Source organism: Branchiostoma floridae, chromosome 6 (genome assembly GCF_000003815.2).
Source record: "Branchiostoma floridae strain S238N-H82 chromosome 6, Bfl_VNyyK, whole genome shotgun sequence".
NCBI lineage: Eukaryota > Metazoa > Chordata > Leptocardii > Amphioxiformes > Branchiostomatidae > Branchiostoma > Branchiostoma floridae.
In genome coordinates, this window is record NC_049984.1 from 25,611,198 (window position 1) to 25,621,869 (window position 10,672).

A 10,672-nucleotide genomic window follows, 5' to 3' on the forward strand; every position below is an offset into this window, starting at 1 on the left:
AAAAGTATGTGAAAGTCATTGCCGACTGGCATGAAGCCTCTGATGGGAGAGGCCTCTCACAACAAGGCAGGGTTGTAGCCAGCCTGAAATCATTTTCAGTCCCCTTGATTTTTAATGGGAATCCTATCGAGCACCGAAGGCATGGCATGACGTTGCGCGTCATTTCTTGGGGGTCTGGGTCCCAGAAAACTTTGAAATCTAGACCCTCTGAAACACTTTTTCCTGCATTTTGAGGTGCAAATTTTGCTTGTAGACTAAGCTGTTCAATAGCATCTGTTTTGGTGAAGAAGAACACATGGGTTTCAGTTTTTTTTATATCTTTACATATCAATTTTTGTCTGTCACGGGACGGAATGGGGAAAATTTTTTTTCAGTCCCCAGCTGCAAAATTCCTTCAAAGGACTGAAGGACAGGTGCTGGCTACAACCCTGCAACAAGGAAATAGGCGAATGGGGCCATGCGATCATACATCCTGGACCAGTGGATGCCGTGGCATCGAGAACAGCCTGACCTGTCAAAGATTGACATCAACAGGTAGCTTTCTTTTTATATCATTAATCTGCAATATGTTTAAATTTAGTATATTTCTACCCGGTCATTTGTTGTGTCTTGACTTGGTCTTGTGAACAAGATGTTTATTGACAATGTTTGATAAGATTATGACTGATTTTGTACTTAAATGTAAGCAATGTAACATAAATAGCTATTTTAACCTGTAGAAAAATTTAGTGTTTTGAAAGTAGGACGCAAACACAAAATATACCCTCTGTGAGTCAGAGTCCAAAGCCATGGCTAGTAATGCTGGATATTGGTCTGACGCGTGGATTTTAGAGCCAAAAGTTGTGCAGGATGTAAACACGAGTTTCATAGTACACAACCACCCATGGGTATCCTCATACGTCAAAAGATACAAATTTTAGAGATTGCAGGAGCTGGTAACAGGTACTATCACTGTGACCTCTATTGTCTTATGCGGAGGCATTCATCATTCCCTGACAACTTATATTGTTGACGAACGTGTTAGCGATGAACAACTTGAACATGTGCGCCAAGTCTTGGGGCATCCCATAACTTAGCTTTCCATGAATTAATGAGTACATCACTGTAGTCAAATTGTCAGAGATAAAGAATGCTACAACAAGTGGCGAGTATGGTGTATTTTGAGTATTATCAGAAACGTATGGAAGTAGTAGATATGTTATTGCTGAGTAATGTACTTGAAAAACGAATGGTGGACCCGCCTCGCCACAGAAATATAGGGCTACGCGGACAAGGGAAACCAGCAACAATTCTACTGTGCTCTGAAGGCTGCCTACGGGCCAAGGCGAGTACAAACTTCCCAGTCCGAAGCGCAGATGGAACAACCCTTATAACCGAGAAAGCTGCCATTCTGGCCCGATGGGCAGAACATTACAGACAACTCCTGAACAGACACACAGAATTCGATGACAGTGTCCTGGACGACGTCCCAAAGCTCCCAGTGCTGGAGAGTCTCGATGATCCCCCAACACTTGAAGAGGTGCAGGCATCAGTGAACTCCCTCAAAAACAACAAGGCAGCAGGCCCTGATGAAGTTCCAGGTGAAATCCTGCGGCACGGTGGTGAGGCAGTTGCCCTCTGTCTGCACTCCTTCGTGGTGGCTTGCTGGAACTCAGGCTGTGTCCCTCAGCAATGGAAAGACGCAGACCTGGTCAGCATCTACAAGAAGAAGGGAGATAGGGCATCCTGTAGCAACAGTCGTGGCATCTCACTCCTGTCAAGCGCGGGCAAGGTGCTCTCTAGGATCATGCTCCTGAGACTCATCAAGGCAGTAGCGGAAGAGGTCCTCCCAGAAAGCCAGTGCGGCTTCAGAAAGGACCGCAGCACTGTCGACATGATCTTCGTACTTAGACAAGTTCAGGAGAAATGCAGGGAACAACACCAGGATCTCTACATGGTCTTTATAGACCTAACCAAGGCCTTTAATACAGTAAACAGGCCGTTGCTGTGGGAGGTACTGGGGAGATTTGGTTGTCCCGACAGGTTCCTAAGGGTCCTTAAAGCACTGCACGATGGAGCTAGAGTGAGAGTCATAGGCGGCGGGGGCAAGTCCGATCCCTTCGAAGTCTGCACAGGTGTTAGACAAGGATGCGTCATTGCCCCAGTGATCTTCAACTTATTCCTCGCTGCAGTGATGTTGGCAGCCAAGCAGCGAATAAAACCCGAGGACTGCATCTCTCTCACATACCGGCTGGACGGCAACCTGTTCAACCTGCGCAGGCTGAAAGCTCACACGAGGGTCACACAAGAGGACATACTGGAGCTACAATATGCTGATGATGCTGCCGTTACTGGCTCAACAGCTGCAGGACTACAGAGAAACCTCAACACACTGGATGATACCTATACACGGGCTGGGCTTCTCATTAACTGTGGTAAGACAGAGGCCATGGACCTGGGACGGCCTGGTACAGAGCCTGCCGTGTTCTCCATCAAAGACACAGCACTGAAGAGTGTCCCAGCATTCACCTACTTAGGATCGGTGCTAAGTGTCACAGGCGACATCACGGATGAGGTGCAGAGATGCATCGGGCTAGCCTCTTCATCCTTTGGGAGACTTGCATCCAGGGTATTTCTCAACAAGGACCTCACAATTAAAACCAAAGTGGCAGTGTACAAAGCTATCTGTCTGTCTATCCTCTTGTATGCTAGTGAGGCCTGGACACCATACAGACGGCACATTCGCATGCTCGAGCAGTTCCACACGAGATGTCTGCAAAGAATACTTGGACTTAAGTGGTGGCACAAGGTCCCACATGCCGAGATTCGTCGCAGGGCTGACATCGAACCACTGGAAACACTGCTCCTCCAGAGGCAACTCAGGTGGGCCGGCCATGTCATACGCATGCCTGGCAATCGCCTACCTAGACACATGCTGTACGGGGAACTCACCAAGGGTAAACGAACAGTAGAGGGACAGCATAAACGCTTCAAGGACAACCTGAAAGCAAACCTCAAGAAGTGTGGCATACCTCCGCAGGGTCTCGAGACCTCTGCAGCTGACAGAAACAGATGGAGACAGGAGTGTGCTGCGGGAGCTGCAAGATTCACCGCCAGCTTCAACCAGCAGTACGAAGAAAGAAGACGGCGCCGGCACCTGCCAACTAGCAACACATCCACTTCCAGCATCCACATATGCGAAGAGTGCGGCAGGACGTGCAAATCCAGAATCGGACTTACCAGCCACCAAAGAACACATGCGGTCAACCGAACGTGACGTCATCGTCGGCAACGACGGACAGCCCCTAAGCAACTTGCAACAATTATTTTTCATACCAGTCAAATCATGAATGCAAGTATACAACAACAGATTAAGCCTTCAACACTGTCTACAGTGCAACGGAGTAGACGGCTAGAGGGCTGGACATCGGCGAGCCAGCCGTACCTCGCTATGGGACGGCTAGACGAAGGAAGTGAGCCACACCGGTATGTGACCCCCAAGGTGGTTTTCCTGGCGTGCGATCTGCTGATTGGAGAGCTGTCTCGTGACAATGAAGATAACTTGTGCATATTCACAGCACCTAGAGAAGAAAAGGAAGAGCGGGGACCAAATCGCAAGAAACCACATTAGGGCGGTGGGACCAAACAATGAGGCAGAACTAGATAAGACTCTTTAATCTGAGAGATGCACTGTTTGAGGAAAATCCAAACAAACAAGACTGCAGAATGGTTGAGAAAGTTGTCAAAGACAACCCTGGCAGGTACAGTGCAATACTGTCACTCGTCAAAAAGAGGAAGAATGAGTGGAAGAAGAAGTATGCAGAAAGAGAAAATGAGCAACAAGAAGCCAGAGAGGCTAAGTTACAAGCTCAAGCAGAGGAGCATGCAAGAAAAATCAAAAAGAAAGAAGAACAGCAGGATGAAAGGAAGAAACAGGTGGAAAAGTATGGAGGGCCAGCTTCAACCCCAGCAGAATGTGAGAAATTCATTGCAACCGTGTCACCACTTCCAGACATCAAGCAGAGACTTGTTCTCAGGGCACACATAACGTACCTAAAGGAGAAACACCCTGCTATTGCAAAGTCCAACAGCCTGTTCATACTTTCATCAGGTGGAAGACCCCATGATCCCGACAAGCTTTCTGCAAACTTGCGTTCGATATTAGGCTCACCAGAACTCCACAGTCAAAGTGAAGCAGCTACAGAGCCAGAAGAGGCAACAACATCTGCCCCACAGCAGCGGTTGACAGCTGAGGATGCTAATGACCAAGTTGACAGAATTAAGGCACAGTTTGCAAAGAAGGCTGCAGAATGCAGTTAACAGCCTCGTAATGTTGAAAGACCAGTTGAGGGTGCAGAAAACAGTGAGAGCATCGACTGGGATGACAGTGAAGAGGAAAGTGATGCAGAGGAGAGTGATGCAGAGGAGAGTGATGCAGAGGAGAGTGATGCAGAGGAGAGTGATGTAGAGGAGAGGAATGCGGAGGAGAGTTCGGAGGAAGATGGAGAAGAAAGCAAACAACACAGGGAGGAACCTCCAGCAAAGAAACAAAGACTGTCAGACTCAGAGAAAGATGAGGAAGATGAAGAGGACATTGTTAATGGAAGCATGGTTGTAGTTGCCTATGAGGATGATTGGGCTTTGGGCGAAGTGAAGGAAGTGAAGGATGACGGTGAACTGGTTATCAAGTATATGCAGAGAAAGAAATCTAAGAAAGGAAAGTGTACTTTCTTTTGGCCAAGGAGAGGATGTGTATACACAGTAGAGGATATAGGTTTATCCTATGTACAGTAGCAAGCTCCAGTGTACTACCAAACAAAGACACTTTAGGAAGAGACAGTGTAATTTCAGATGATGACTTCACTGAGATCCAGAGAAAATACAACATCTACTACAATCAATACTTCGCTAAGGGCCAGCACCGATGATCCTCCTGAAAAAGAAAATATTTAGAGTTATTCCTGCTCATGATATAGCAACAATACAGGATAGATATACACATTCAGTATAACATGGTACATAGAACTATGTTGAGTGCCCTAAGGATATACAGTGAAAGATATTGTTTCACATGATTCATATGTATGTCAAATGTAATGTGAGCATTTTGTTAACCTTATCAATGTCATAAAACTAGTATATGCACATCAGATGTGTCAATTTTGATGGCAGATTTGGACTCGGCATGTGCAAAAACCCCCTAGGAGCAAAGTTTGTGCAGATTCGTCCAACTACTAGCGAAATATTGTGATTTCGCATATTTAATGAGGGGACTTCGTAATTATTACGCCCAAAATGTAGTCAAGTGTCATAAAATCATATTTTGTGATGAGATACATCAATTTTAATGTCATACTTGGATTCAGCACCCAGAAAAACCCCCAGGATGTAAAGTTTGTAGGAATTGATCAAAGTATATGAGAAATATTGCAATTTTGCATATTTAATGAGCTGACTTAGAAATTTTCTTGATGACCTTCGTCGACGTACCTGTTTATTCTGTAAATATTTACCATGTTTCGAGGTTATGTAACTCAGGAAGTGATGACTCTACAAAGCTGAAGTTTCTACATGTTTTAATATGCTAACAATAAAGTCTTTAAAAGGTGAATTGATGGTTGTGTGATATTCTGTTCTCAAAATATATAAGTATGAATATTTGATAAAATTGCTTATTTACCGAATTCGTTAAAACAAAGGCCCCGAAACGAAACTTAAATTGTAAATATCTCGGCCATACAACATCCAATTTGCTTCAAACAAAAATTATTTTGTTTCTTTCAGTAAGCTCTTTCTGATGAACTTAATTGCAAATTGCTAAGAACAAGTTGAATTTTTTGTCCAATACCCCTACTCTGAGATCCTCTGATACTGAATCTGATGATAGCTATGTACCTGAACCTGAGGAAAACTGTTGAGAGTGAAGACAATGATTCTGCAGCTTAACCTCACAGAAGTTATACTACAGAAATGTATGTTATCTGTAGTAATTTGCTCTCCTCTACCTGCTGGGGGTGGCAACATCTGCAACGCATACATTGGCACTGTAGTAAATAGCATGTTCGACAAAGTGCCACCCTTCTACAGTGAATGTATGTCAGAATAGACCATAGACAGGTGTCAAGACATTAAGTCTCATACCAATTGAGTACATTTCAATGCGTAACGATGACGGCTCCAACATCCAGGAGGAGCGAAACGATGACAGCTCCAACATCCAGGACGAGAAATTGTTGGAGGCTGCAGGCTCTTGTGTTGGAACATTTGAGATCAGTATTGAGCAGCTGAAGCACCCAGAAAATTTCAGGTAGGTGCGAGCCCTGAGCGAGAAACATGTTGACAAACTTAAAAAAAACCAGCTTCCTGGCAGCTGGAGGCCTGACCTTCCAGTCAGCAGGGTCATTGATCGGTTTGATCAAAAGGGAAGACTGCCCTACACTGGAGGACTTTGACAAAGGAAAACTACCAAAGTACTGTATAGAGATAATTGATGCCAATAATCGCTTGGCGCCCCAGCGCAGAACACTAATGGAAGCAACAAGTATGGAAGAAAGGGAGATTTTCTCCAAGAAAAATGTTAGCCCACAATATGACATCTGTCTCGCTGCTGGCATATATTATAACAACACAGTTGGAACGCAGCATATGTCCATGAGCAACATAGCTCTTGAGAAAAATCCTGCTAACATTCCTGAAGAAATCAGAGGAACAACTCAAGGACAACAGAAGGTTCAGAACATCCATCTCATTATTATTCTCCTTATTCAACAGATCGCCTCTGATGCTGAACTGAAGTCAACAGTCATGACAGTGAACAAGACAACTGGGACAGCTTTTCCCACTGCAGCCCAGATGACCTTGACTGATCTCCAGGACATTCCTCCGACATGGAACAGGTTTCAACTATTGGAAGAGAACATGGTAAGAATATTTTGAAGAATTTTCTACCTGGTCTAGAAATGGATTCGGAGAATACTATGAATTCTAGCTTTCCCACCAGGAAGTATCTTCGCTCAAAAAGTAGGTCCCAACATAGTCATAAGCTACCAATGACTTCAACTTTTGCCACTTTCACATAACTCAACTAGCTAGCATTTACATTAGGACAGAGACAGCAGTGTCCTCAAACTACCATACTAACTGTAAAAAGATATATATTCGTGAATATGATTTTGGATGTAACTTGAAAATTACTAGATTGTGTAGTAACATCATTCTAATACTTTTGGATGTCTGGGTCATTGCCCTATACGTTGCATAGAAAGTAATGTCTCCAAGAAAGGTTTGCAAAATCGATATACTCATTCCAAAGCAAGTTCGATTTTTCAGTTTTAACAAAACCAAACCGTCTAATTCGCAGAATTATGGTTATTTAAGTCTTACACCAGAGTCCTTAAACTTCAATACTGCACTGTAGAATTAGACAGGAAGAAGACACGTCCGAACAGGAGCAAGACTCGCCAGTGAAAATACGCAAGCGGATGAAAGTTACCTAGTAGGCGTTATCGTTATCAGAGGTATGTATTTATAAACATTTCGTTTAACAAATACATTACAACTGTGTTAGGTCTTATAAGGTAGCAGAACACAGTATAAGTGGGCGAACCCCGGGGTGTATGACGCGGGTACATAAAAAAAATACGGATAAACTTGTTGAAGGAGAGGTAAAAAGCCTTATTTGAGGGGCAGCCAGATATAACCTGTGCTACGTGGTCACGGAAGGTGTCGACTCTGAGACTGTATGGTTTGGATTGTGAAAGTTTTCTATTTTGTGTATAAATGCGCTCCATTACGCAACTGCCTTTCTAGCGTGAGCCGGCTGCAGTTCTGTGACCTCCGCAGAGGGGCATTTCAAAGAGGGCGTGAGAAGACGATACGCCGACAGTATTTTTTTTGTTTTTTAATATATTGTGGCTTGTACCTTCAACTCACACATATCCGATTTTGGTATTCCAAAAGTGCACCCGACTATATTTTTCATTGCGTCGAAGCTAGTCACCTTGAGGCCCTTAACTATAGAAATCCCCATAGGCCGAAAACTGTGTTCTGCTACCTTCAAAATTGCCACAGCATATAAGTGGTTTAAGGCGGAATTCTTTGAAAGCAAATTTTCAACCAAAGTATCAGTTTGTAGCAAAATGTAATATAATGTACAACTCAACTCCAGATTTCCGTACAGCCTGGAGCATTTCAATACAACATACAAAGTTGGACTTTTCCTCGAAAATGATAACCTGTTCCTGTTTGGAATGTCTCCTGAATCCCTTTGTGGCAAACTTTTCAGAGTCGAAGCTGTTGACATTTTGGGGAAAGAAGCCACGGTGATTCTTTCAGGTATTGTGAAGAAAAACTCTTTTACTTAAGCAAGACTCCACGGGAAAGGATAAAGACTCGTCGCGTCTCAGATTAGAAACCCCACATTTACAGCTATCTGTAGATGCTCTCACCGGCCTTTCCCCTCCAGATCAGGCCGCGGCCTCCCAGACCAGCGTCCCGACCTGCCGGGGCAGCACACCCCAGAACGGGCCCAGATAAGTACCTAAAGGGTACTGTTTTCGCTACCACAGGCCCGATGACCAATGCTTCAAAGCCACCTACCCCTATAAACATGCATGCAAACGTATAGTAAGGTTCTTTTAGCACAACCAGAAAATAACTTACTTCCGACGTTTCGGTGTCTGTCAGACACCATCATCAGGGTGGAATGACGGGAACTACTTCTTGCTGCTACTTATAGCCGATGTAGGTGGCGTTGCAGCAGCAAGAATGCCATCCCAGACGTGGCTCAGCTTGTATCCCCCCTCGTCTCTGTTCATGACTGGCACTGATTTTCTGATCCAAACTGCTTCTTCTTCTACAAGATTCCGTGCAAAAGTTGTGACAAGGTGTACATTGGAGAGACGGGCAGGACATTCAACACCAGACTTGAAGAACACAAAAAGGAGGCACAAAACAGCAAAGGCAGTGCATACACAAGATCTCAGAAGAAGGCAGCAGAACAAACAGAGAACAAATCGGCAGTCACAGACCATATTCATAGAAACAATTGCGTAATAGACTGGGAGGGGGCAAGAGTCATTGACAGAGAGGAAAACAGAAGAACTCGATGGATTAAAGAAGCAGTTTGGATCAGAAAATCAGTGCCAGTCATGAACAGAGACGAGGGGGGATACAAGCTGAGCCACGTCTGGGATGGCATTCTTGCTGCTGCAACGCCACCTACATCGGCTATAAGTAGCAGCAAGAAGTAGTTCCCGTCATTCCACCCTGATGATGGTGTCTGACAGACACCGAAACGTCGGAAGTAAGTTATTTTCTGGTTGTGCTAAAAGAACCTCTATATGAATAATTGCCAACCTGATGAAGTTATTCACGGATGCATGCAAACGATTCTCTCTTTCTATTGTACGCGACAAACTACAGCAGGAAGGTGAGGCCTGACGCGTAGCCGGACCCTTTTCCTCGCCTCCTTTTCACAAACTCTTTTTACTCTTTTCGCCATTATATGCCGTGCCCATGTAAGTGCCGGGGAAATTCAGGCTAATTCAGGATAAACGTAACGCACACTTCGTTTAACATTCTGGAAGTTCATCATTCATATTTACGTGTATACCTGCATCAACAAAAAAGCATGTGCATTTTATGTCAGTTTATTGTTTTTCAATATTAATAAACTCCACGCATAGTATTAATCTGCTTCTCTGACAGACAGGAACCATAGTGACAGTTATCCAAAGCTATACGTCCTGTGGGAAGGGCAGCTTCACATGGAAGTCGCAGCCATTTGTTTTTGGGACGTACCCTGCTGGGAACATTCTTGTCAGTTTTGCAATCCTCATGTCTGGAGTCAGAATCTCAAAAAAACTTTCCCCCTGTTCAAGCATATAGGAATGTCCATGTTTTCTACTAGAACATTTTCTACCACCAGTCCAAGTTCCTGTTTCTATCCATCCTCTGTCAGTAGGAAGCATACCGAAAAATGATGTATTTTTCATGTCGTCTTCGACCCCAATGTATGTTTCAAGGACAAACGATGCTAAGACAGCCACCGCTACAAAGGCCACCAATGAAAATCATACCAAAGAACAAGAAAATGTAAGAAAGGGTAAGAAAAATGTTCTCTCATTGTTAAGTTTAATCAGTGAGTGGACATTGATGAGCTTAGCATAGCAGTGTGTTTAACTCAAGGCCTAGATGCTTCGGAATCCTGCCCTCGTTAAAGGAACTTCACATGACTGTCTCCATTCAGTTTATCTTAATACAGGTCCCTAATCCATTCTATGGCAGAAAGGGGGACACGTTTATAATTACATACGTGTTTGTGTGTATGTTCATTTCCATGCAGCCGTTTGCTACTTCTGTAGCTGCTGAAAGTTGATGTCGATGGGTTTGAAACAGTCCTCTAATCCAGGCTCTCTGGATCTGGTTGTCGGATGGTGGAGGTATCAAGTTTGGTCCTCACGACAAGTGAATTTGATGGGTTTGATACAGTCCTCTAATCCAGGCTGCTATCTGGTGAAGCCCCCGAAGGAACCAGTGACATCTGATTGGCTGTTCTTATCCTGAAGCACTTTAGCTGGCCACCCCCCACGTTTATACATATTTTTGATGCGAAACACAGCCTAGCTCTCCATAGGTACACTGAAGTGATCAGAGATCTTCAGCTGTCAAAGTGGACGTAAGTCATCATATT

General features: G+C 44.2%; 1 protein-coding gene across 1 annotated transcript; it reads left to right on the top strand.

Moving 5' to 3' along the window:
- Nucleotides 1-3,705: 3,705 nt before the first annotated feature.
- LOC118418244 (KNR4/SMI1 homolog) lies at nucleotides 3,706-8,522 on the top strand. The gene is made up of 4 exons (XM_035824089.1): nucleotides 3,706-4,268; nucleotides 4,320-4,659; nucleotides 6,168-6,286; nucleotides 8,444-8,522. Exons 1-4 carry the CDS (start codon nucleotides 3,706-3,708, stop codon nucleotides 8,520-8,522), a joined length of 1,101 nt encoding a protein of 366 aa, XP_035679982.1.
- The last annotated feature ends 2,150 nt before the right edge of the window (nucleotides 8,523-10,672 follow it).

What these genes read in the sequence shown, in the direction of transcription:
- LOC118418244 (XM_035824089.1), top strand. Translation starts at nt 3,706, where the DNA reads ATGGTTGAGAAAGTTGTCAAAGACAACCCTGGCAGGTACAGTGCAATA. An exon ending in GTTGACAGAATTAAGGCACA is followed by an intron (nt 4,269 to 4,319) that starts GTTTGCAAAGAA and finishes TAATGTTGAAAG; the next exon opens with ACCAGTTGAGGGTGCAGAAA. An exon ending in AAGCACCCAGAAAATTTCAG is followed by an intron (nt 6,287 to 8,443) that starts GTAGGTGCGAGC and finishes TTTCCCCTCCAG; the next exon opens with ATCAGGCCGCGGCCTCCCAG.